The sequence below is a fragment of the Esox lucius genome, chromosome 3, assembly GCF_011004845.1.
Source record: "Esox lucius isolate fEsoLuc1 chromosome 3, fEsoLuc1.pri, whole genome shotgun sequence".
NCBI lineage: Eukaryota > Metazoa > Chordata > Actinopteri > Esociformes > Esocidae > Esox > Esox lucius.
The window spans coordinates 21,715,273-21,742,480 of record NC_047571.1 but is presented as its reverse complement, the minus strand read 5'-3'; the positions used below and the strand labels follow the sequence as shown (position 1 = coordinate 21,742,480).

The window sequence follows — 27,208 nt, the reverse complement described above, 5'->3', positions numbered from 1 at the left end:
ATCACCTCTGACATGCTTTGTGAATTATGCAAGCTTCCTGTATGTGGGTTCCTGTTTCTGAAGACCTTCACATTTTCAGTCAATTACAAATTCAGTCTATAACAGAAGGTGGATAAAGTGGTCTGTATTCTCTCTGAAGACACTAAGTCCTACTTCCTACAGTACAGCCAATCCATGCAGCAGCAAATAGCCTAACAGTTATAGAAACTATCTACAAGCTGAAAGATTACTAAATTGACAAACAACCTTAATTGCTCCCATGAGTAGCTCTGAAAAATAATGTCTGCCAAGTTATATATTTCAATGGCTGTGGCTAACAACCCATTTATTGCTTTACTTAAATAGTTTTCCATTAATGCAAGATAGAGCAACTTCTTAGCAGTTTGACATTTCTCAAATACAGAATACATCACATTATTAAAACAACTGGCAAGCTAGTGAAACATTAAATACTGACCTTTAAAAGCCATGAACATTGTTAACAACAATAAGGCTGGGATTTAATCAAATCAATGGTTACAGGCATTGCAAATTTGAAGGCCAATACCCTGCAATTGGATCAAATACCTAAATGAATGTTGAAATTCTACACAAATGCAAACCAGTCAGTACAGCATCCCAGAAGCATAACAGTAGTTTGGCAAAGACAGATTTGATTCAATACATCTGCAGATTTGATTCAATACAAACCACCTGAAAAAAATATTTGTTAAAAGTTACAGTACAAATTAGACTTTTATCAATGAGAAACTGATTCGCTCAAAAACATGTCCTTGTGCACTGAGCAAAGGACTTCAACTGCTCCTATTAATTTGCTGTGGTGTCTGCCAACTGACAAAAATTGGTAAGCCTACAGAATGATCATTTCTTAACTAAAATACTGTCTGCTACAACTGTTTAGGCTAAAATGGCTCAAACAAGGATGTGCATTTGTTTAAGCCACTCAGATTTTTTGACTTCAATTCCAAACACTATCTTTGTGCAATAATGCTTAAAAGAAAGGTTTGCTATTTTTGAACCTGGTGCCATTTTTCTGATTATCAAACAATTCTGTACTGTAGAGATTTTTGGGGGGAATTATTCATTTTTTTTTTTTATTCTACAATGGAAGTGAACGGGGCAACCGATATAGCATTTGAAAACATATATATTTGGTTTTCCAAAACGGGAAGTCCAGGGTATATAGATCTGGGTCTCTGCATTTGTGCCAAAACAAGCACTGTATCAAAGGTTATCGCTGTTTATTCTTTCTGGAAAATGTATAAGCAAATGCCGGGCCAATTAATCGGTCTGTGAGGCTTTATCCTTAACTGGCTTTGCTTACAAAACTGTAGCTCACATTAGCTAGTATAGACTACCAGCAAAAATGCAAGCAAGTTGTATTAGCGGCTGGTAAATGCGAGAAGGATTTAACCAGTAACCGTTTACAAACTGTAGATCATGTTAGGAGTGGGATTTATTTGCTACCTAATGCCACTGAGAAGCTATATGTATCCATTGATGAGGCTGAATCGGCTCCAGTGTGTGCAACAGACAGCACTCCCTCTTAAGCTCTTAACCGGGCAGTTAGTAGGCATGTAATAGCTATTTGGATAATGTTGTCATACGCCGTGTTCTGCAGGAATAATATGGGGAGGTACTAAAATGACTATGGAGTATTGGCATGATTTTGATACTGTTGGGAACGGCCATGTCAGTTACTTTCCCTGACTGTTAACATTCCAGAATAATGACCTGTCTATTATACAATTAGTTAGATATCATTTTAATAACACAATAGGGGACTGCACAGTCTTGGAAAATGTTCATACATGTCCGAAAACTGTGCTTGTTAGCTGGTGAACTCCAATGAGGTTAGCACCGTAGTTCAGCTGATTTGAAACAGCACACTGTTAGCTTGAGTGTGGAAGTTTACAGATGTTGTGAGGGAATGTTTATGAAAAAGTTAGTTTGCTTTCATGTAGAACATAACCATTGATAAAATGCTTGTTTTGGCACAATTGTTGTTTTGGCACAATTGTTTCTGGAGAACATATAGAGACCTATGGCCTTCCAATTTGGGAAACCGAATGTATCATATTTTCAAACGCTACATCAGTTGCCCCATTCAGTTCCATTTGAGCCCAGAGACGGCAGAGTAAAATAAAATCGTAAAAATTGAAATAATTAACAAATTTCTCTATGACCTAGGATCAAGTTAGATAATCCAAATAGGCCCCAGGTTCAAAAACAGCAACCTTTTCCTTTAATAAAACCTCACCAGTGAAAATTTACCTTAATTAGATCACTGGCAGTAGCAACTTAACTACATACAAAAGCTGATGTATTTGTGAATTGTGAATATTAAATGAGAATATAAAGGACACATTTGCAGTGTACTTGAACAGGTTTTTAGACAGGATAGCCATTTCCCCCCACCTTGGAATACAATCGAGTCCTTCTCAGCAATATGCAGCAGCACTGAGAGGCTTGCTGATAACAGCAATCAGCCGCAATACATAGAGAAGGATAAAACACATTATTGGACAAAATTTAAGTTAAATATAACTAAAAACAGACTAGCCACAAATGTTTTAAATTGGCTACCATGTGCATGCATTTTGTTCCCTTTCATCACACATTTGCACACGTGGGAACGTTACACCATTCAGCGTTCGTCGTTAGGAGGATCATTTGATGTACAGTAGATTTGTTTTCTGTGCAAACACTAAGCAGCACATTAAGCTGTCACGCTAGTCACCAATGATTGCATTTTAAAGTTTAAAAAGGAATTTAAGAATTCTACGAAACAGAACACTAAGAATAAGGACCCTCAGACCAAGTAAAGGATCTCAATACCAAATGTTTACGATGGGAATTGGGAAACTTGAATATTCCCTCAATTTGGGAATCGGTGACTGCATAAAATACATGGCATTCTGCCAAAGCCAAATTCCAGAGTTGATGTATTCCATGGCTGCGCACACACTGGACCTGAAACCAATGGGGGGAAAAAACATAAGGGGCCATGTTGCTTGACATACACGGTTAAGAGCCTCACTTAGCAGAAGGATAAACTTGAAAACCAGAAAAACCTCACAAACCTGAAAGTCTGAGTCACAGTTGTCACCACAATTCTGGCCCATCACAATCTGACTGGAACATTCAGGTTAGTCTTCAGAGGGTACATTCACCCTAGACAAAACATTCACAAGATTAGAAAATGTCCAAATAAAGGCATTCTTTTAGCATGCAATACTTTTTTCAACTACCCAGAATTTGTAGACAATTACAAGAACCACGCTATAAAAATTAATAGTTAGGGAGAAAATAAAGTGGTCTGTATATCAGGCTGGAAAAGGGACGGAACCAGTGATGTTATAACAGAATTCCTGAAATACATAGACTAAAACGCAAGCGTAATCGGACAAAAGACAGGTGAGAAGATGAGATCATTTCACTTAAGAGGGGCCACTCATTTCCTAGAAATATTTAAGTTTGAAATGGACACTTTGGTCTGTGACAATCTTTGCCACAGGTGGGGAGGGGGGGGGGACACAATGGCTAAAACACTAAAATATTTCTGAAACAAAATGAGAACTCAGTTTGAAGGATGTGAGCAGGAGAGCAAAAGGAGTTTACCTCACGTGAACTGGCCTATTGATTCTCCACAAATGAACTAGGCAAGAGAGCAGCTTTCACTTCTGACGAGCACTGGTTGGTAGGCGTAACACTTCATTCTCCAAGGACTTGTAGACATTTTCTGTAGCAATGAAGCATTAACAGGACCAACAAACGCCTCTGACCCCTCCCAGCATTAGTAAGCCACACTAGTTATAGCATGATTCACCCAAATAAGAGGTTGAAAATGTACCCCTCAAATGCTAATGTCTCAGCACCAAGTTATACTGAACTACCAATTTGAAAACTGCCATCGGACAAACACAGGATTGTACTACAAACCTCACCTGCCAGTTACCAACCACCGTGCTAACATGTCCTTTGGCACAAGTCCATGGAAATTAATGATATTTGTAACAGGAACAGTGCAAATGATAATAGCCTACTATATTTGTTTGATTACCAGTACTCCACTCACCAGTAGCCACTCAAAGGCAAACACCACACTTCAGCCTCAAAAGACAAAAAGTGGGAACATAAGCCATCAGAGAAGCATTAATTACTAGTCAAATTACACCAGAATGCTGCTACTGGAACCATGTCACTTCCTAAGACTTTCAGTAGGAGACTGTTTGCTTCTAGAAAACTTAAGATCTATACTAACCAGATAAAATGGCTGTAGATAATGGGAAACAATACCCAAACGCTATTGAAAGACACTGACAATAAGCCAGCCTATTTTCCCCATAAGTATGTTCAAGGCACAAAATTATTTTCAACAAATTGTTTTAATAGGCTCCATGAAGCCAAAAATTGACAAAAAAAAAGTAATCTTCAATGTTGATGATACAAAGAACAGAAAGTACAAAATGGTTCCCATGTGGAATATTATTGGGCAAGAGAGTGTAACATTGACGTAGATTATTTTAGTTCAGTCCATTATAACAAGCACATTTAAAATGCAGGCGTTGAGCAGAGCAAAAAACAATACCGTGGACAGTCTGTAGCATGCTGCAATTTGCAACTTCATGAACAGGCCACTTCAGGCGTGCAGTGTCACCAGTCAAAGGAATTCAGTCTTTTTGGAAACTAAACATACAGAACCCTCAGCTATATCAAGATCCCCAATGGTATGGATGAGGCATTTCTGTTTAGCGACACTTAAGGAATGCATTCATTAAAATCCAAAAAGCACTCCCCAGCCAGTTTTGTCAAAAGCATCTTAGTGGAATCACTCGTTCTTTGCTCAGTTTAAAACTTGGCAGGAGGTAGGTCGGACAAGGTCTTTTAAAACAAAGGAAAAACAAAAAACAGGAAGGAAAACAAGCACCATTGGATATCCCAATAATAATATCAAGGATTCAAATGGAGATGTCAGTGCTGGATCAGAAGAGGGCTTAGAAAGTAAAGAACAGTGACTGTTAATATACCAACAGCCACATGAAGCAAAGTTTTGGTTTTCACTAATTTGCAATTTACAGCACCAACAAGTCAGACATTATGCTTAATCAGTTGAACTAAATACCGTAAGAGCAAATTGAGACGCTTCCTTTAGAACATCATGAACTGGAACTTTTTAAACATGGTTTGTAAATGAATGGCCGAATTTCATGGCTAAATTTAAAGACGCTCGAGCTACTTAACACAATAGGACTACAAAAATCATCAGGTCAACAACAACAACACGTGGACATATTTCTTGAGGAGCGCATCTTTTTAAATACAGCCAGCCAACGGATGATCTTGAATCAGGGGCAGATTTTTACTCGTGTGCAGCTGAGGACAAGAAGTGGGCACACAGGTAAAGACACTGAAGGTTACGAACATTGAGCTTGATATCATGTTAACCCACACTAAACTGTCCCGTATAGCTGAACCAACTTCAGAGGGTCTTTTTGTATGAGAAGCTACAGGTGCAACATTGAGCTTACGTACGATCCCGTAGACTGGTACGACTGAGTACAGATACGGGGGGAAGGCACGCCAAACTGAACTGGGCTGCATTCCATACAACTAATAAATACAACGTTGGGGACTGAGGTGTTCTAGCCCAGCCTAGGCCTATGGAGCAAGCAACTGGCACGGACGCGTAGTACACCGTGCTCATACATACCATAGCTGTCGTAGCTGTCTCTGTAGGATCCCCCAGATCGGTCCCCATAGCCACCCTGGCCCCTAACATTGGAAGAGAAAAGAAGAGATCTAGATAAGGTCCCTGTCCATTGGAAGACAGTCGGTCACAAATATATAGCGACGCGTTATGTTATATAGCTAGTCAGGCTTGTCGCCTCACCTATTGTCTCTGTATCCTCCGCCGCCGCCAGATGAATAGCCGCCGCCGCCACCACTCCTGTATCCGCCGCCGCCGCCGTAACTTCTGTCTCCACCGCCATAGCTGCGGTCTCCACCGCCACCGTAGCTCCTCTCACCATATCCCCGGTCACCGCCACCGCCATATCCTCCGCCACCTGAGGAGAAAAATAACCACGGTTTGAAAACCAAACAAGTTCAAAACTAAAAAATATTTAAAAATAAAAAATCACATCCAGAATGTCACTAAACTAAGAGGGAGGGCAAGACAAAAAGCTAATGGAGGATAGGGAACACACCATTTTGCAGATTGTCTGCCCATACCTCGCAAGTAACCTCGCCCACCTCTTCCTCTCCCCCCTCCGTATCCACCTCCACCGCCATAACCACCACCGCCCCTGGAACCCCTGAATCCGCCGCCTCCAGAGCGGCCACCTCCCTTTCCAGCTTCATCCACACGAATCGTTCTGCCGTCTACAGACTGCAAAAGACAAGAGTTACTCAACCAGTGTTTATAGCCAATTGTGTCATTAAACAGATAGTTGGGTGGCTAGCTTGTTACCGTGCCTATACATTAAAATAAAAAATTCAAGCCATCACCCTGATCTGTAGATTTTCATGCACATGCAAATAGCTGTACTCAACACACCTTGCCGTTCATCCCCTCCAAGGCATCCTTCGCGTCCTCTGCATTATCGTACTTTACAAAGCCGAATCCCCGAGACCGTCCTGTTTCTTTGTCTCTGATGACATCAACTGAAGAAATGGGATGATTAAGTTAAACAAAATCGTAATCAAACCCACGGAACTGTAGATGTGCACGTATGTAAAAACGGACCTTTTGCGATGTTCCCATACTTGGCGAACGCTTCTGCCAGAGACTCTTCTGTGGTGTCGAAGCTTAGGCCGCCGACGAAAAGTTTTCCCTCGTCGGACATGTTTCTTTGTCTACAAGGGGAAAGTCAAGATGCAAAAAATATATATTAATTATGCGCATACCTGGTTCAAATTTTCTAATTTGGTGGAAATGTTCGTCACCAATATTAGTGTCGACGGTTTTAAAACTAGGTCACGTCTTACGTGGGCGAGCAGTAACGCATTATTTAACCTAGCTCCATAGCGCATTAGAGACTACTTGCTAACTTCACTTGCTATAGAACAGATGTATATTAAACCGATCAAATAATTACAAGACGTCCAAACGATTGAAAACAAAAAACGCTTTTGACAGGCTTAATGCGCGGACTGAAAAGAAGCAGGCCTCAGCCGCCATTTTGTACCACGTTGTTGGCCCTTTCGCCACCTGGTGACTGGTGCTAAGCTAGCGATCTAAATGCGGAGAGGCGGCCATCTTTACAATGTAGTTCATAGTCTACACGGTAAAACGAAATCTAGGTAAAAACTAAAGCGTACTGATATACACACACCTTAATCAAAAATATACGTTCTACATTAAACGTTAGTTTCCTAGAATCAGATTAACAAGACAACCAAAGAATACACTTGCAATACATAGCGTAAATCTACAAGCGTTATTGTAATTACAAGTACATGTAATGTTAGCTAACAGCTACAATACATCGACAATTTAAGTACGTTTATCAATAACTCAGTCAATATCTCGGTGTTATTTGCAAATAATCAGCTACTTATAATACATAAACAATATCAGATTTGTATTAATTTCTCTTTTTCGATTTACAGAAAATAGTAAGCGGGAAACGTACCTTTAGAGGACAGAGAGAGAATGGCTGATGCTTGGAGAGGCACGTCGTCGCAAAAGAAATGGATGCGCGCACTCTGGCTGTTACGAGTGCTTGCAAAGTATTTAAATGAGTTGGGGGGGGGTGTTGTCGTGATGTCGTTTGGGATCTTTGGCACGTAAGATATATTTGCTTTCGCGGTTAAACGTTTCTTGATTAAAGTAATTGACACTATAGTATACTAAAACAAAGCGTTTGGTTGTCTTGGCACAACGACTGGCTCAGATTATGTTATAAAATAAATACTTAGTTTGCTAAATAAGCTGAAATCCAAAGACTATAAACGTAGGAATGATTGTGTTCTCAATCAACAAACATGGACATATAAGCGAATTAGCTTAGTTCTGTCATATCCATCAGAACCTTTTAATAGACGTTTTATTCCAAACTTTGTAAATTCTTTAAATAAACAATTTATTGCTTCAAAATTAAGTTAGAACTATAAAATTGATGACCTGAATTGCAATAGTGCTATAGGCCTTCCTGTGAATTTGAGACTGGTAGCTTTTTACAAAACGATTCTTCAGATTTCTGAACACCAGTGACCGCTTGAATAATTCCAAGCAGTCTTTTTGACTATATCTTTTTTTTTTTAAAACAGGAAACTCCTAAATAAATCTCAAATTTTACTGACTTTATGTTTAGTCTGATATTTTATTTTAAAACCCTGCCGCTCAAAGTCAATTATTGTAAAGTGACATTGGCTTTATGTATGCAATCCCATTAATCTTTGGTAGAACCACCTTCCACTTTTACAACAGCTTAAAGTCTTTTGGTAAACATGTGTCCGCTTTGCACACAACATAGGAGTTGTTTTTCTTTGCAGATTTTGTCCAGGTGTTTCAGGTTGGTTGGATGATGATTGTGAACAGCGTTTTCTGGGCACTTGGCAGTAGAGTGACAGAGTAGATCGAGTGTTGCAGCTTTCATTTCTTATTACTGATCCAACTGCTCACTGGGAGTTCAACATTTGGATATTATTTTGCACCCTTCATGTATTTGCAATTAATTAATAATCCTCATGCACTTCTATTATTTTATCTACAACTTTTGTAGAATGCACTTTTATCTTTATTTTTCTTTAGGCTCACAGCCTGGCCAATGATCCTTCAACAGTGAAGCTTTGCCTAGAAAACAGAATGGCAACTTTAATGGTTCACAGATGGAGTTTAGTCGTAATTTTGGGATCATTGTTGTTTTTTACACAACACCAGGTACAGTTGGTTCCATCAAGTGTTTTCAGGGACACTGTAATTTCAACCAAATTTTACCCAAAAAAGTTTAGCATCTATATGTATGTCTCATTTATCGTATGACTGCTACCTTAGGATAGTGAAAGATCTACCCCTATCTAGAACAACAAAGAAGTTACCATCCCCCACCTCACTGAATGCAATGTGAGAGACTGGTTAGATTGCTCTCCTATTCATAGTCAAGTCCTGATTGTATGGGTGGAAATGTGGCCAATATATCCCAATTTAAATGTCTGTAAAACCTCTACAGAACAATAGATGCAAAGTTTTTTGTGTTTTGCGACATGCTAGGTAAAACACGTTTGCATCCATGTTTAGTTGTGTAGTAGTGGATACATGTTTTGTTCTCTATCCAACATTAACTTATGTGGAAAGTAAACTTTCCCATTTTGCTATTCTCACAAAGTACAAAAGCTAGGGTATGCTCAAAGTGTTACTCTCCTAACATCTTAGACAGGGCCATGTCACGCTTGGCGAACCTACTTTGAAATGATGTGTTTAAAATAGGTGAAATGCCTGTGTAAATGATTAATGCTTCGCAACACACCAACACTAAACACTAAAACGTTTGAAAAAATGTATGCTCACTACTGGTCACTTTGGATAAGAACATTTGCTACATTACTATAAATGAAATACTTTATATAGTGCAACACAACGTTGGAAGTCAGAGAATCTTGATCCTCAACACAACACAATAAACATTTTTTTACATGTGCTGCTTACATTAACACAGAACCTTCAGCAAGTAACAAATTACTCCATTGAAAAACATTTTATTATTTTAATATTATTATGATAAGAGAACTGATTGCTTTAACACTAGCTATCCACTGGCACTTTTTCATTTATGTGGCCAATGTATCCAACCAGAACCTGAAGTTTTATCCTGCCAAGTTTATTAATAGGTTTTGTACCACTTAATTTACCTGTATTGGTAAGAGCTCTTACCAACATGGCTGAACAATGCTCAAAGCTTGGTTTCAATAAAGACAATAAAAGGCAATTCTTTATGAAATGTTGAAGTGTACTGCTGTATTTTTTGCTGCTTCTCAACATTTTAAGTTGCCTTATTAGAAACTGACATTTCATTTGGCCAAATAATAAATCAGAAACAGTAATTTTTTTAGTGTCTGTGTTTTGAATAGAATTGCATCTCAGAGTGAAACATCAAAGCTCAGAAAAATGCAATATCCTTACATTCTATCTCTCTCTTGTGTACTCCATCACATATCACTATAGATGACATTCCGAGAAGCTCATCTTCATAGCTACAGTAGGGTTTATGTCTGATCAGTCTCTGTTACATACAGACTATGTCCTTTACATCATTCTTCCATCCTATGCACAGACCTTTTCTTACTGTTCTTAAATTCTTGGTTCTGACAAGTGGCTGTATGTAGACCTATACTCTATAAAGTTGTAGGGTCATCTTTCTTAACTGTAATGTAGATTTCTGAGTTGGAATATGTTTTTTTAGGCATCCATGTTTGGTCAGTTGTAACTTCTTCCATCTATATATTAATCAGATTGCATGTGCCGTTTATAAATGTTTATAGAAATATCTATCTATATTGATATTTTATATATAGCTTATACTCAGGACTATGAACTATGGAAATAGGTGTTTATTTATAATGCAGTCCTCTGGGATCAAATACTAATTTACTGACAATATAGATAGATATTTCTACGCAGAAGTGCAATTAGGTGTGTTAAATGGAAGATAAAATCAGTTGATATCTGGTTTTAATGAAACTGCAGGAACAGGACTCTTTGGAACTGAAATACCGAAACATCAGTATTCTTGTTGATCAGCCCAGTGTGATTTATCCCAGATTTATATTAGCACTGCAAGCGGGGGACCTAAAATAGCAGTGCAGATAATGAAACAAAGCACAACTTTGCTTAATGCGTGACAAACTATGAATCATAATGATAAATGACACATTGTGAATCAAGCTCATCTGTACTTTGAGAGATTTGCTCAATCGATATTTATCGCAACTTTCTGTTCCCAAACTGTTGTTCCACCAAAATACATTTGCGTAATTTGAATATTGAAGTCCTAGTAGTACAGCCTTTATAATTAAACATAATTTTTAACGCTCCCATACATACATTTTTATTTCAATATTAATTCTAGGTAATAAGTACTTTAAATTTTTTCTCGATTGCTTACAAGCATCGGTCTGAAACCACAATAACAAAACTCTTCACACACTGTGCATTACCAACATGCATCATTGCAAAACAGTCAATCTCACCCCCAAAACTCACTAAAACCACCAAAACACTTCATACATTTGGTTGAACCAAACAAGCTTGTTCAACCAAAACACTGGCAACAATCCTCACTCATAAACATATACTGCCACTCACAACACACTGACCTAAAAAACACTAACAACAGGGAGCATTACATAAATGACACACTTTTATCTTGTAAGTTTTTCTTAAAAAAAAAATCACAAATCAGTATTTGATCATAGAATAAGAAAAACACCTCACTTTACTGTATCGACTGTAGTAATGTATATGGTATTTCTTCCCCGGATTTTTGCCAGGTTGAATCCACAAAAATGAATTTATGTGCAGTTTGACCGGCTTCCATCCCCATTACTCTCTAAAAAAACAGTCAATCCATGGTTTTACAGTACTTTACATTATCCATAGATGTGTATATACCCTGTTTAGTTATTGGACAGACATCTTAACTGGATATATTGATACCAGAGTTCTTTCACACATTCGCCTTTTCTCTCAAAAGGTACAGTGTACCAAACTTGGGTCGGTGTTCAGTTGAAACTGCAATCAACTGTGTTTGGATTGACTAAATAATATAACATTATTTACATTTTCTAACAAATATCAAAAATGTTCTTTATATTTCAATCTGGTTGCTGCAAACATTCAGAACAGTTGCATCATTCTGTTTTGAATGTGTTTATAACAGTTTTGAGAACAGTGTGTAAGCATTTGAGAAAACATGTGCTGTGAATATATTGTTTTGGGGGTGCTGGAGTATGAATGAGAAAAGAGTTCATGGATTTTGGGGAATGTGTTCATTGAATGCATTTTGTGTGAAGGCAATGAGAAATTATTCACAATTTGGTTCAAGTACACTGACTGTGTGAAGAGTTTTGTTAATGTAACTACAGTATTGTTTGATGCTTGTAATGCTTGTAAGCTGTTATTGTTTTCAGTAAAAAATTGTTAAATGGAAAGAAAAGTAGCTTTTCGGCAAAGAACATTTTCTCAAGCAAAAGTTGTTATGGCTGTCGGGAAGAAGAAAATGAAAACCAACTGAATGGAGAGAGGTTGGCAACTCTCTTATTTGTTCACACCATTTATTATGAGTGTAATAGTTCTAAAAAGTTTAAAAATAGTTTTTTCAAAATGTGTGAAAAGTGTATCATAGATTATTATTTCTGGTTCCTGACTTGGAATAGGCTGAGCATAAATAAAATATGCTCTTGTGCACCTACACATATCGGGTCCAAGGTAGGAGAGGAAGTGTTTAATTTGGTATTACCTGTGTTTTGTCAGCAACATGTGACAATGTAGGGGACAGTTCCAAGGTGTTACGCTGCTATATTATTATGCTGGGGGATGTGAGGAATGCACTTTCTGACTTTTCTCAGTCTCCCCCAGTTTTACATTTTAGGAGGAGATGAGGTCCTGGTCCACACCTGCGGAGTACCTGGTTTGGGGGGCCCTTTGCTGTCCCTGTCCTTGTCCACCTGGTCATACTTTTGACCTAGTCTAGAATCAAATAGACTCTGCATTTTGCCCAGAGAAATGTATTATTCTAATTGGACTCTTAATATCTCACCCGGCACAGCCAGAAGAGGACTGGTCACCCCTCTGAGCCTAGATCCTCTCTAGGTTTCTTCCTAAAATTCGGCCTTCTGAGGGAGTTTTTCCTAGCCATTGAAATCCAACACTACTGTTGTTTGCTCCTTGGGGTTTAAGGCCGGGTGTCTCTGTAAAGCACTTTGTGACAATTCCTGTTGTAAAAAGGGCTTTATAAATACATTTGATTGATTGATTGATTGGGAGCCCTTAGATAAAGCCAAGAACCTGGTTTGAGATACATGGAAGGAGGCATTCTTTGTTGCAGACAGTGGACACGTGCGCCATTGAGAGCATCCTCTCAGGCTACATTACTGCCTGATACGGCAGCTGCTCAACTGCTGATCGCAAGGCCCTCCAGAGGGTGATAAAGTCTGCGAAGCGTGTCATCGGCTGCCATCTCCCCTCCCTGCAAGGCATCTACCATACACAATGCTTTAGGAAAGCACAAAACATTATAAAAGATTACAGCCACCCAGTCTATGGTCTGATCACACTGCTGCTGTCTGGTAGACGCTACCGGAGCATCTGGGCATGCACTTCCAGACTCACCAAAAAGTTTCCCCCCAGGCCTTAAGGCTTCTCAACCAGCAACACTAATCTATGATCATGTTGATCTCATGAACATTTCCAATGCTCTGATTACATTCTATATACACAAATTCAGCATACTACACTTATCTTTATAATATTTAATATTTCTATCCATATTTTCCATGTACCCCATTCAACACTCTTTGGAATTGTTACTAGTTTATCTTGTTATGTATATTTGAGCTATATTTATGTTTTATATATTTCAGCGTAGATGTTGTGTGCAATGACACCAATATTTCTTTGTTCAGAATGACGCTACGTTATTCGGTGCATTTGATTAATAAAAGACGTTGACTTTGATAAATGAGACCCTGGGTGATAAGAGCATGAAATATCTAATGCATGTCATTTTAGAAACTTGTTATGTATTCAATGTCTTCCTACAATTGTAGATTTCTTCATTTAATTTTTTGTAGCTTTTTCTTTTCCACTTGTAAACAAATGTTTCCCCTGCCAATAAACCCCATAAATTTAAATAAATTGACCCAGCATGACCAGTAGGGGGCTCTCAAATGTAACTGATGGTCCAACCCAACCATCAGCCCTCCTAGGAGGAATATTGAGACAGGTAAAAGTTTCGCTTCAAAGAGAAATATGTGGACTTGTGGTATAATAATAGCAGAAAAATAACATAGGAATGATAGTATTTCACAATATATTTTACCCAGAAATTGTAGTACATCCAAAAGGACAAATGCAGACTACCAGCTACTGTTGTCAAATCTGCTAGCTCCCTCTATGTCCAATGTTGATGGGTTTATGGACCTCCTCGTCACTCTCTGGAAGTAATCCTGAATTTTGACAGCAGTACTTGGTCATGGAGGGAACTCTGATCAAGTGCATAGCATTAAGGGACGAGTTTGGGATATAGTAATACATAATAATCCCTTTGGCTTCTGCCATCTTCTTACCTATACACAATTATTCAGCGGCATTCTACTGCAAAGAATAAAATGTGGAAATTGGTCCGAGGTTTGAATACTTTTGCTAGGCATTGTATGTTATTATATTGTGTATTCTTTATTTTAAATTAATATTTGTATCAATATTCTCACTAGGATGATGGTATGCATCATTTAGACATTTCATTCTGGACCAATACCATATAATATAGATTTTTGGACTGTTTTGTATTTTGGCCTAGAATTCCACACAACCTTCATCATCGCTATCAAGGTGTAACAAGAATAAGAGAATTAATTCACGTAACAAACAAGACAAGATCTATTGATTCAGTGTCCACATGTTTACCAGCTTTATGTTTTGGGTGGGAGATGGAAAACAATAGACTACAAATATGTTAAGAATTTCCAACATGGTGGTATGTATGTTTATTGGAACCAATAGACACCCAGCACATGACTCATCACTCAATCCAGTCTCAACCAGTGACGACATTGGTCTGGAAATATCACCTTTTGCATATTTTATTTATACTACAACCGCAAACGTTAGATAGCATTATTGTCTGTTTAATAGTGTAGTGTGATATAAGATACCAGTATTGTTTGTTTAGCATTATTGTCTGTTTAATAGTGTAGTGTAATATTAGATAGCAGTATTACTACATGTAGCAATAGAATAAAATAAATGAACATCAATAGCTTTGGACAGCTACTTTTAGCACTACCAAGGGACTTGTGACTCAAGTATAAAGAACTTGGATCACAGGTCTAAAGTGTAGGTAGTGGCAGGAATCTGGTCAACCAAGACCACTTCTCCACTGGAGACCACAGTAGTCTGTCTGGACATCCTTTGGGCAACAGCAACATCCCTCCCTGAAAAACACAAGGGAAACGATCAAGAACCAAAATCTGGAGTGTTGGATCTGATCTAAGATTACTGTTCACCATTGATCGCAAGTGTGAGCAATGGTGTCCAAACAAGGGCTTCGTTAAGGAAGGACCGTTACCCACTTTGCCTGTTGCATTTCTGTTGACAGGAGTTCCCTGGAGTACGGTGGCACACAGATGTGCTACAGTGAATGAAGATCTGCCCAGAAAATAAGAAAAAAACATGGTAAGTTAGGAAAAAGTCAGTTGTAAAGATATAATAACAAACAAAAATGTATCTGGTTACCAAATCTTTCTGGGGTGCCAGAGTGTGATCCACAAATGTAAACATCTCAAGGATGAAGCGTTTGTGGTGGGTGGGGTACAGAAGACCAGAAGAGGGTTCCACAGGGATCATGGTGGTCAGGTATCTATCAACTGGATAGGGACATCTGGAGAGAGACAAGTAATAGAAACTCTTCCATTCTGCCTTCTGATTTGATGTAGTGAAGAGATTTCAAATACATTGTTCAAAATACATATTAGTAAAAACAGCAAGATATGCATAATCTGGGAGCAGAAACCGTAGGAATTAAATTGATTAGTGCTATAGTAACTCACTCTTCAATGAGGAGTTCCCATTGGGGCATGCTGACAGGGCTGGGGGAAGAGGTGGCCCAGCAGTAATCCAGCATCAGGACAAGGTTGGGATCCTTCCTCTCCAGGATACGAACCTCAACATATACAGGCTGCCTCAGGACTTTAACCACAGGGAACTCTTCCTGAGTGTAATATGATGTGAATGCTCTGGACTCTGCAGTGAGGAAGGGTTCAAATGTTTTTTTGTAAAAGCCATTTTAAAAAAGCCACATCATTAACCATTTGTTTGATGTTTAACAAATTTACACCAAACAAGCCAGAAATGAAATGCACCTTACCGTTCTTACATCCTTTATTTTTACATGGCCCTTTGGCCAGTCTGAGTTCCACCCTGAGGGGTCCCAGAGCTGCTACCGAAACCGGAGCAGGAACAGAGTTCATCTTTACAACGACAGCCTCCACTGTGGTGGCAGAGTACTTACACTGGAACAGCAGTCTAGATTGGGAGATAATTGCAGTAATACAATAGAATTTTAAAGCATATCCCTACTTTATGGGCTAAATTTGGGCACAGAATACTCAGACCTTTTAACAAGGTTTGACAAGCCTGTGATGTTTCAAAACACCTGGAGGAAACAATAAAGTAGATCAATCTAACAGAGAGAAGACTCACTCAAAATGGCTGTCCCTTGTGATGGAGCCTTGAGGTCCCATCACAACTTCGAAGGAAGACACCATCCTGTTCTCATAAACCACATAACCACTTTCCTCCTACAAGGGAGAGTATATTCAGTGACCACAACACATTCAAAATCTTTGGCCCCTAAGGCCCAGTTATCACAGAGCCAGGTTGAAAAATGTTCTTATCTCTCTGTACTCACCTTCAGTGTGGTACCACAGGCAGTAACAGGGAACTGGTATATGGCGAAGGCTGAAGTGATGCCAACAGGAATACAAGGGCTGTCATTTTCCCCCAAAAGACTGATGGAATCAATGTTTATTTTGGGCCAAGTGGCTTCCCTGGACACCACTAAGACAAACTGAGCATCCTTGGTACACTGCACAGTCACTGGGGAGAGAGAGAAATGTTAAATGTTTTGTTCCCATACTGAGCATTACAAGACAGAATAAACATACACTCACCTGCTTTCCCATAATAGCACTGCTGTCCATTGTAGCAGCAATTTATAGCCTTACATTGAGCCCGATTAATTTTAGGAGACCCACATTGCAAAATATCCTCAGCCTGTACTTGGCATTGCTGATCTGGAGATTTAGTTACTGCTGGTCTCAAGAGGTTCTGCTGATGTGACCATAGGGGCACTGGTCTCCAAAGAGACTGTTGCTGTGGCCACTGTAGCACTGGTCTCAGAAGAGACTGTTGATGTGACAACTCGGGGACTGGTCTCTGGGCAATCTGCTGCTGTTGCCCATTTACGTCTTGCCTCTGGGGAACTGTTCTTTGAAGACTCTGTTGCCGTGGCCACTGAGGCTCTGGTCTTTGGTGATTTAGCAGTTGTATCCCCTCAGGCTCTGGCCACTGGTGAATTTGCTCTTGTTGACCTTGGAATTTTGGTCTCTGGGGAGTTTGTTGCTGAGGCCCCTGGGGATCTGGTCTCTGGGGAGTTTGTTGCTGAGGCTCCTGTGTATCTGGTCTCTGGGGAGTTTGTTGCTGAGGCTCCTGGGGATCTGGTCTCTGGGGAGTTTGTTGCTGAGGCTCCTGGGGATCTGGTCTCTGGGGAGTTTGTTGCTGAGGCTCCTGGGGATCTGGTCTCTGGGGAGTTTGTTGCTGAGGCTCCTGGGGATCTGGTCTCTGGGGAGTTTGTTGCTGAGGCTCCTGGGGATCTGGCCTCTGGGGAGTTTGTTGCTGAGGCTCCTGGGGATCTGGTCTCTCTGGAGTTTGTTGCTGTGGCCCATTATGTTCATGACTCAGGGGATTTTGCTGTTGTGGACCCTGGGGATAAAAATTCTGGGGAGTCTGTTGTGGCCCCTGGGGATCTGGTCTCTGGGGAGTTTGTTGCTGTGGCCCATTATGTTCATGACTCAGGAGATTTTGCTGCTGTGGACCCTGGGGATCAAAATTCTGGGGAGTCTGTTGTGGCCCCTGGGGATCTGGTCTCTGGGGAGTTGGTTGCGGTGGCCCCTGGGGATCTGGTCTCTGGGGAGTTTGTTGCTGTGGCCCATTATGTTCATGACTCAGGGGATTTTGCTGCTGTGGACCCTGGGGATCAAAATTCTGGGGAGTCTGTTGTGGCCCCTGGGGATCTGGTCTCTGGGGAGTTGGTTGCGGTGGCCCCTGGGGATCTGGTCTCTGGGGAGTTTGTTGCTGTGGCCCATGGGGATGTGGTCTCTGAGGAGTTTGTTGCTGTGGCCCCTGATGATCTGAAAACTGGGGGTTCAATTGCTGTGGCCCCTGGGGCTCTGGCACTTTTGGGTTCAGTTGCTGTGGCCACTGTGGCTCTGGCCACTGTGGTTTCCTTGGTTTAGAGGCTGTATCTTGGGGTTGGTGATCTTTGTATGGAGGAAACCTCCATTTAGGCTGGGCATCAGCACAACATGCAAACACTACCAAAACAAACCTAATGGAACACCACCCCACTGCCATACTGGATCTAGAAAATGTAAGATCTTCAGCACTACTTACTGCCTAAAAGATTTAAACCTGAGTATAATTGAATGCCACAAACTGTCTCCTGTAGTCAAAATCAATTCCTTTTCAATACTGAAAAATTAAATAGTCAGCACCTAATTGGCTAGACTAGAGTCACAGGCCTTATTCAGACTCTGCGAATGTAAGAAAGCAAAACGAGTTGCAAAAAGTGATTGCAACTAGGGAACAACAATCAGCTTCAGAGCAGAAACACTGTTCAACCTCCTTTAGGAAGAGCAGAGTTTAAATACCCTGTTATACATGATGTAATACATTGCTATGTGTGTACGTGTTTCTATGTGTCCTTGGTCATTGTATTATGATGTTCAACAATCAGATGATGACAATTATTATCATCAGACAACAAGAGAAATGTAAAGTAATTCCAAAGATTCTCGGCACCCTGAAGGCCTGGATTTACAAACGTTTGGGATAAAGAAAATGATGAAATCTTCTAGTAAGATTTCTCCATTTTCTTTTTGTATTCAATAATATTGACTAGTGCTAGGGATAGGTCTGCTATGGTTTCCAGATGATTTATTATTTAATTCGTTTTTTTATCTACACGTCCAAACATTATATTAAGCCTTACAACTAGAACGAGCAGAACACTAGCAACTTTGACATAAACAGTTCCATTAATGAGTTGCATTTACAAACAGCAATACAAAAATAAGGTTACAACCAAACCCCCCAGAAAAGTTAGTAATAAGTTTAAATACACACTTGAGTGTGTCAGTGCGCTGATGCTTACTATTGTGAGATATAATCATATGTAAAAAATACCAAACTGAAATATAAGAAAGTCTCCAGCCGTCTTGTAAAATCCTAAATGAAGTCAGCTGTAACCAATCCCTCTCAAAATCACACACCAAGTAAGTAAATCCCTTCCTGTTGTAGTGTAGTGATTCACTTGATGCCAGGATAAATTTGGCAATTTCTGTAGGTTCCCTCTTTTGGGAAGTGAATTGTAAAGCAATTCATTTTGCTTTATATATTTCTTAATTATTAATATGTAGATGTTGTGTACTATGTCAAAATAATTTCATTGTGCAGGATGATGCAGTGTTATTCAGTGCTTTTGATAAATACACTTTAAACTTTGAACTACGGAGCTTTTAAAGAACTAAAGGACATATTTGTGAAAAGACACAACAGGGGATGTGTGTACAAATATTTAGAATGCAAACGCACTATCCCTACTGTAAAGGAAGGTGGTGGCGGTGACATCATGTTGTTGGGATGTTTTCTCATTGTCAGGGACTGGGGCACGTCTTGGGACAGAAAGGAAAATGAATGTAGCAATGTACAGAAAAGACCTTGAGGAAACATTTCTGTAGGAAAGTTGGGAAGGTATGTCAATTATTTATGTCAGCGACCAAAATTGAACGCTTTGGGCTAAAGAATATAAAAGTAAAGGTATAGTCAAAACACAGACGTGAATGCAAATAAATGTCAGTGGAATGTCCAACAACACTCCCCATATAATTTAACAGTTTTGTAGAATGGTTTAAAGTAGAATGGTTAAATCCATTGTAATTCAATATTGTTGCCTTACATATTCCAACAGACCCACAGCTGTAATTTTAAGTTAAGTCATTGTAACAATCAGTTAGTCCAAGACCAAAGAATGTAAGACACGTGTTTCAAAAGGACTCTTTGGAGTGCTAAGGTAATCTGTTACACATTAGGCAAAACTCTAACTGTACATTACCTATCACAATTGACAGAAGATTATTTCCATAATTTCTATCCCAATTTTAAGACATCTACAATAATTGATGCAAAAAATTTACTGTACTGCAACATTTTCTACTAAACTGTAACAAATACTATCAGAAATTAATAAAAGATATGTGAATGTTTAGCATACACTACAATAATTTGCATCAATTCTGTATTCAGCATTTGGCCATATCACAATGAATATCCTCATTTTTTCAAGCACTGCAGGAATAATTTTTTGGCATGGTTTATCCAAATTTGGCATTGGTCACCTGTGATGTCATGACATGGCTTATCCATGAGCTTTAGGAGGGTGACATGCTCATGGGGATGGTGGTCATAGACCCTCCACCTATATTATGAAAAGGACATTAGGGTCAGGAATCAAGGATAGGGTCAGGAATCAGGGATTGGCCTGAAGATATTCCTGAATCACCTCTGAATGGTGGAACCTAACATTATCCATTTCATTGAGGACCAGAATAAGCTGTTTAGCCACAGCATTGTAAGACCCAAGAAGTGGCTTATGTCCCACCATCCCATCTTCAGATATGGCAACACACATGAATATGTTTCTCCCATGTTGCTCACAGGCCAATGGTATTACACACACTGTCAATCTTTGGCTTGGTAGAAGCCTACTTCATCAACAAAGATGTATTTGTGATGGTTAACAGCAGTTCAGTTTGTAGTTCTGACCCTGTTCAGGGGCTCTATGATTTATTCCTCCGCCTTGCTGTCCATCCTGCTCCATTTTGAAAGACATTGCCCATGTTCACATGGTTGTATAGATACCAGTTGTGGTCTCTACTGTGGATGGCAATCATGTCCTGTTTATCACAGTACTGTATTCTACATAGGCAATGCAGTCGTCTTTTGTGGCTCACACTATCACTGCCAGAGGTCACATGTAAATCTACGGCCTTAGGGTGGTGATTCTGTACTTCAATCTGAACATAGTAAGGCAAAACAATGTAAAATACATACAGTATATTCACCAAATGGTGGAGTGACAATCAATTAAGAACAATGAGCATAATGATAGTAAAAGGTATCTAATTTAATAATAATAATATAAAAAAAAACTTTCAAGTATGGAGTAGTTGTGCGTAAGTTAAAAAGGTTAACTAGATTTGAATGTTGGAGCACTCAAGTAAAAAAATCTATTGGTATGTCCCTTAGCAAAGCTGTCAGGTCCTGGCTATGCCCCTAGCCACCATCCATGGTCAGGCCCTGGCAGAGGAGAGGCCTCTAGGCATCTCTGCACAGTTGTTTTATGTTTTCCCCAATTAGAGGCAGCTGTACATCATTGCCTCTAATTAGGGATCCCATTTAGTTCCTTTTGCCATACCCTGTGTGGTTTATTGTTTGTGCTAGTCAGATAATCAAAATTCATTGGTCCTCACCTTGCTGCTCAATAACTTTTTCGTGCTAAATTCAGTAGGCTGTGACTTAACATGCCCTTGTACAAGTTGTCCCTGTTTGAGTCAGCCAAAGCTGCCTTAATTACATACTTACTGGGCTGTTGGGATTTTTATTCCTCCAATCCCACTTCTTGCAGCATCTGGTTTCAACCAGAAACTAACCAGAAGTGTTTTCGAACAGGCCCTTCAGGGCAGTAGAACCCACAACCCTGACATATGTAATGCCAAGTGGGTTTTGATGCAGTACCACAGAGTTATTATGATCATGAATCATCAGAAGGCAATGAGTTGACCTAATACCAATCCAATGTATAAGATGTGCATTAATATAATAAGAGGAAGAGTGTTAGTCTAATAGTTTAAGATTACTAATGTTTGTATTTAGATTATGTTTGACAGGGCTAATGCATGACAAGCTCATAGTCTCTGTACCCTACACGTTTAAACTACTGTTCTATCCTGTTGTCTTGAGAAAGCCACTCAAGGTGTCGACTGAATATTTGGAATTTGCTTTCCATTTCTCATGTCTGCTAATGATGGGAACTGGCGTCAGCTAATCCTGGAAGGTCTTAATACATGAACAAGGACGAACAGAAACACGTACGCACATAGCAAAGGAATACCTCATACGTGACAGGGTATATAAGCTGTGTTCTTCCTGATGGAGGTTGAACAGTTTTTCTGCACTGAAGCTGATTGTTGTTCCCTGGTTGCAATTCATTTTTGCAACTTGTATTGGGGATATTTTTGGGTTAGACCATTGACTGCAGTTTAATCAATTTAGTGCTGACTATTTCATTTCACGGAATTGACAAATAATTAATATTGATTACAGGAGAGGTTGCAGCATTCTATTACAATCCGGTTTCAATCTTTTAGGCAGTGTAGTCTGTGCAGGTACTGTTAAAAATACCTTGTATTTTCTAGATCTAGTATGGCAGTGAGGTGGTGTTCCCTTAGGTTTGTTTTGGTATTGTTTTCATGCTATTCCAGTGCCCAGCAAAACTGGAGGTTTCCTCCGTACTATGACCACCAACCCCAAGATACAGCCTCTAATTCTCAGTGGCCACAGACTCCCCAGAGACCAGAGGCCGAAAGGCCACAGAAGCAAGCTCCCCAAAGACCAGAGTCCCAGTGGCTGCTGCCACCAACTCCCCAGAGACTTGCCCCCCAGTGGCCACTGGAGCAGATTCCTCCTAAACCAGAGACCAAGTGGCCCCAGCTACCGCCCCCAAAGTGGCCAGAGCACCAAAGGCCACAGCAGCAAACTCCCCCGAGTCCAGAGCAACAGTGGCCCTTGCAACCGATTCCCCAGTGGCCTGAGCACCAACGACCACAGCAGCAAATTAACCAGAGGCCACAGCCACAGACACCTCAGAAACAAGATCCACAGTGGCCACATCAACAAACTCCCCAGAGACCAGAAACCTACTGGCCACTGCAACCAACTCTCCAGAGACCTGCGCCTGATCCTGAAAAGCCAGAATCCCAGTGGACACTTCAACAGACTCCTCAGAGACCTGCGCCCCAGTGGCCACTGCAACCGACTCCTCAGAGACCTGTGCTCCAGTGGCCACTGGAGCAAATTCCCCTTAAATCAGAGCCCAAACTGCCCCCTCAACCAACTCCAAAGTGGCCAGGGCACCAAAGAACACAGCAGCAAACTCCCCAGAGACTAGAGCCCCAGTGGCCTCTGCAACAAACTCCCCAGAGGCCCGAGACCCAGTGGCCCCTGCAACTTGCTCCCCAGTGGCCAGAGCACCAAAGACCCCAGCAGCAAATTCCCTTGAGGCCACAGCTGCCGATTCCCCAGAAACAAGATCCCCAGTGGCCACATGAACAAATTCCCCAGAGACCAAAGCCCTATTGGACACAGCCCGAGACACACCAGAGGCCAGAGCCCCAAAGGCCAGAGCAAAAACCTTCCAAGAGACCAGATTCCCAGTGGCCACATCGGAAAATTCCCCCGACGTCACAGCCACTGACCTATCAGAGAGTAGAACCCAATTGGCCTCAGCCACAGTTTCCCCAGGGGCCAGGTCAGAAAATTCCACAGAGACTAGTACCCCAGTGGCCACATCAGCAGAATACCCAGAGACCAGCAGTACCTAAAACTCCAGATCAGAGATGCCAAGTGCAGGCTCAGAATATTGTGAAATGTGGAACTCCAAAAATTACTCAGGTTCAATGTCAGGCTATTGACTGTTGCTACAATGGACAGCAGTGCTATTATGGGAAAGCAGGTGAGTGTTTGCTTCTTCTGTCTCATAATACTCTGTCTGGGAACAAAACATTTAACATTTCTCTCTCTCCCCAGTGACTGTGCAGTGTACCAAGGATGCTCAGTTTGTCGTGGTGGTGTCCAGGGAAGCCACTTGGCCCAAAATAAACATTGATTCCATCAGTCTTTTGGGGGGAAATGACAGCCCTTGTATTCCTGTTGGCATCACTTCAGCCTTCGCCATATACCAGTTCCCTGTTACTGCCTGTGGTACCACACTGAAGGTGAGTACAGAGAGATAATATATGTTTTGTACATTTTCTTGCTCAGTAATAACTAGAAAACAACAGTACCTCATTAATGTTGTTGACCGACCCTCTGTAGCATTTGTAGCCATGAATAACCTTTACGTTTTACCCCAAACAGACTGTTTAAAAAAACAATTTGCTTTAAAATTGAGTATCTGGCATTTTCCATTTAAACAAACTGATGCTCACTACCACCACAACCAAACTTTCCTCCATAGACCCTGCAGTGTTTTTCCTCCATAGACCCTGCAGTGTTTTTCCTCCATAGACCCTGCAGTGTTTTTCCTCCATAGACCCTGCAGTGTTTTTCCTCCATAGACCCTGCAGTGTTTTTCCTCCATAGACCCTGCAGTGTTTTTTAGTCTGCATATGCAAGACACCGGGAGGCAGTCTCTTTAAAGTTCTTTTATTCATCAACACAGCAAAAAAGGAAGCAGGCCAACCGATAGGTGCAGAATTGACTTGACCAGTGTCAGATTGTTGTTAGTGAGGGCTGCAGAATTGCTGCTCCGAGGTAGAACTCTGGCCAGGTTCAATCACATGCTGTCTGCAGCGCAGCACTGACATGAACATTACAAGCTCTGGGAAAGCAGAGAAAGACAAGCAGTCAAAGGAGTGTCCTTTTTCAGCAATTCAGTCTTCAATAGTGCAGCACGACATCACGACATTATCAAAAGCATGGCACTTTGTTTGGCTTTTGTAGTGTTTTACTACAACTTGTGTAACCACCGGGTATTCTTTGCAGGTAAAACAAAAATCCTAGAAAATGCTTTGACCTTCTGTTAATTTGTAAGTAAATAGAATACCCAGCATTAAAAAGATTAGCATGTTTTTAAATGGGACGATGTTTTTTCCTTGGGGATTGATTTCCATAATATGTAACATTAATATACAAGTATGTTATAAACATGCAACCTAACCTAGAGATACTTTTGAATAAAAGGTCTGAGGAATACTTGTTTGAAGTCACGGCCTGTTTTTAATGATTCGTATCAGCTCAGCACTAAAAAAATAATCAACACTTACTTTATGTTTTTAAGGAAACATTTAATGTGTATTACAATTAATTAAAGGTAATTTTAAAATTATTATCTTATGAGGTGTTGTGGTCAATGAGTGGACTCCCTTGCAGGAGGAAAGTGGTTATGTGGTTTATGAGAACAGGATGGCGTCTTCCTACGAAGTTTTGATGGGACCTCGAGGATATATCACAAGGGACAGCCATTTCGAGTGAGTCTTCTCTCTTAGATTACATTACTTTACTGGTTCTCCAGAGGATATCCAGAACACCACATGCCTGTCAGGACTTACAAAAAGGAGTGATATGCTTCAGGACTCTCTCTTCTCCCCCATCTAGACTGCTGTTCCAGTGTAAGTACTCCGCCAATGCAGTGGAGGCTCTTGTTCTTGAGATAAACTCTGTTCCTGCTCCGGTTTCGGTAGCAGCTCTGGGACCCCTCAGGGTGGAACTCAGACTGGCCAAAGGGGCATGTGACACCAAAGGATGTAAGAATGGTAAGGAGCATTTCCTGTCACACTTCTCTGTGAATTTGTAGGACTTCAAACACATGTAGTGATTTTTTCAATGACATTTGCACACATTTTTAAACCCTGTCTGACTTCAGAGTCCAGATCCTTTGCATCATATTACACTCAGGAAGAGTTCCCTGTCGTTAAAGTCCTGAAGCAGCCTGTATATGTTGAGGTTCGTATCCTAGAGAGGAAGGATCCCAACCTCGTCCTGATGCTGGATTACTGCTGGGCCACTTCTTCCCCCAGCCCTGTCAGCATGCCCCAATGGGAACTCCTCATTGAAGAGTGAGTTACTATAGCACTAATTATTATGCATGTCTCACTGTTTTCACCTATATGTATTTCTAACAATCTATTTGAAATCTCTTCATTACATTACCTTTTAGGATTTCATATGAAGTGCTTTGGACTGGAATGATTTCTGTAACCTCTCTCTCTCTCCAGATGTCCATACCTAAATGATAGATACCTGACCACCATGATCCCTGTGGAACTCTATTCTGGTCTTCTGTACCCCACCCACCACAAACGCTTCATAGTTGAGATGTTTACCTTTGTGGATCACACTATGGCACCCCAGAAAGATTTGGTAATTGGGTTTTTTGTTTTTATGAATTTACACTTGAAAATACAACTGACTTTTTCCTAACTTCTTGTATTTTTTGCTTATCATGTCAGATTTTCCTCCACTGTGGCACCTCTGTGTGCCACCCTACACCAGGGAAGCCCTGTCAACAGAAATGCAACAGGCAAAGTGAGTAGTTGTTCATGGTTTACGTGATAATATAAGACCAAATCTTCCCATTCCATAGTATTATCAAAAATGACATGGAAGTCAACTAATCCCAGATCAACCCTCCTACGCTCAGAATCTGTCTAATTGTGGAAATTATATTTAGGTGCCATTAATTACCCTTATTCTGTTGTGTTTTTAGGGAGTAATATTGCAGTTGCCCGAGACAGGACCAGACAGACTACTGTGGTTTCCAGTGGAGAAGTGGTCCTTGTTAACAAAAAGCCGACATAGCTTTCGGATCACAGATACAAACACCAACAGTTTGTAACTGGTGTGAAATAATGTACAGTACTCCCATACCAGTCAAAGAGGTGGTGGTGAGAAGCACAGACAGTAACGTTTTAGAGTAGACTGGCGTACAAAGTAACACTGGCTTAGAAACAATTGAAATGATAAACCACTTACAAAGACCTGTTTAGAGTAAAGACATGCCTAGGACATTTTGTGTTATCCATTTTTTTGGGTTCTACTGACCAATCTTTTATTCCAGGCCAAATGTTAAATATTCTTGTTGCCTCTTTTTAGTATTGACCTATGAACCGTATTCTCCATGCATCTAGTTACATATTCTTTTTATCAGTAAGAAGAGGTCATTTCATTTGTATACTTTATTATTGGACTATAATTTTTTTTTCTTTCAAAATACTCTTATATTCAAAAGACTCTGATTTGTAGTGGGGGCACAAGTTTAACATTTCTTACAACTAAAACAATATATTTGGAAAGTCGTGTAAAAGTTAAACTGTCTTATATAAAAATGTATACATTGGCTACTCTGTTTTTGGTCAAAATGAGATGCCT

General features: G+C 40.2%; 3 protein-coding genes across 6 annotated transcripts; 1 reads left to right on the top strand and 2 right to left on the bottom strand.

Annotated features, from left to right (window-relative positions):
• Positions 1-294: 294 nt before the first annotated feature.
• cirbpa (cold inducible RNA binding protein a) lies at positions 295-7,743 on the bottom strand. 4 transcript variants are annotated; one of them, XR_004575595.1, is made up of 8 exons: positions 7,638-7,743; positions 6,749-6,858; positions 6,560-6,666; positions 6,235-6,391; positions 5,894-6,068; positions 5,714-5,775; positions 3,084-3,174; positions 295-2,973 (listed from the first exon to the last, which is right to left on the bottom strand). XR_004575595.1 is itself a non-coding variant. In XM_010887951.2 (7 exons), the coding sequence occupies exons 2-7, from the start codon at positions 6,846-6,848 to the stop codon at positions 5,363-5,365; spliced, it is 615 nt and encodes a 204-aa protein (XP_010886253.1). In that variant the 5' UTR covers positions 6,849-6,858; positions 7,638-7,743; the 3' UTR covers positions 4,370-5,362. The 4 variants fall into 4 exon arrangements, 2 of the variants coding, with proteins under 2 accessions (XP_010886253.1, XP_019900962.1); XM_010887951.2 differs by lacking the exons at positions 295-2,973; positions 3,084-3,174 and adding an exon at positions 4,370-5,376; XM_020045403.1 differs by lacking the exons at positions 295-2,973; positions 3,084-3,174 and adding an exon at positions 4,370-5,376 and having other exon boundaries at positions 6,256-6,391.
• A 7,300-nt stretch (positions 7,744-15,043) lies between these two features.
• Positions 15,044-18,087, bottom strand: LOC105021136 (zona pellucida sperm-binding protein 4-like). Its single transcript, XM_029117907.2, has 10 exons — positions 17,971-18,087; positions 17,292-17,818; positions 16,894-17,039; positions 16,632-16,819; positions 16,424-16,521; positions 16,089-16,246; positions 15,772-15,964; positions 15,458-15,602; positions 15,295-15,370; positions 15,044-15,156 (listed from the first exon to the last, which is right to left on the bottom strand). The coding sequence occupies exons 1-10, from the start codon at positions 18,085-18,087 to the stop codon at positions 15,044-15,046; spliced, it is 1,761 nt and encodes a 586-aa protein (XP_028973740.2).
• A 4,395-nt stretch (positions 18,088-22,482) lies between these two features.
• LOC105021126 (zona pellucida sperm-binding protein 1) lies at positions 22,483-26,983 on the top strand. Its single transcript, XM_020041950.1, has 8 exons — positions 22,483-23,792; positions 23,867-24,054; positions 25,211-25,308; positions 25,436-25,593; positions 25,704-25,896; positions 26,056-26,200; positions 26,290-26,365; positions 26,547-26,983. Exons 1-8 carry the CDS (start codon positions 22,484-22,486, stop codon positions 26,636-26,638), a joined length of 2,259 nt encoding a protein of 752 aa, XP_019897509.1. The 5' UTR covers position 22,483; the 3' UTR covers positions 26,639-26,983.
• Positions 26,984-27,208: the final 225 nt, after the last annotated feature.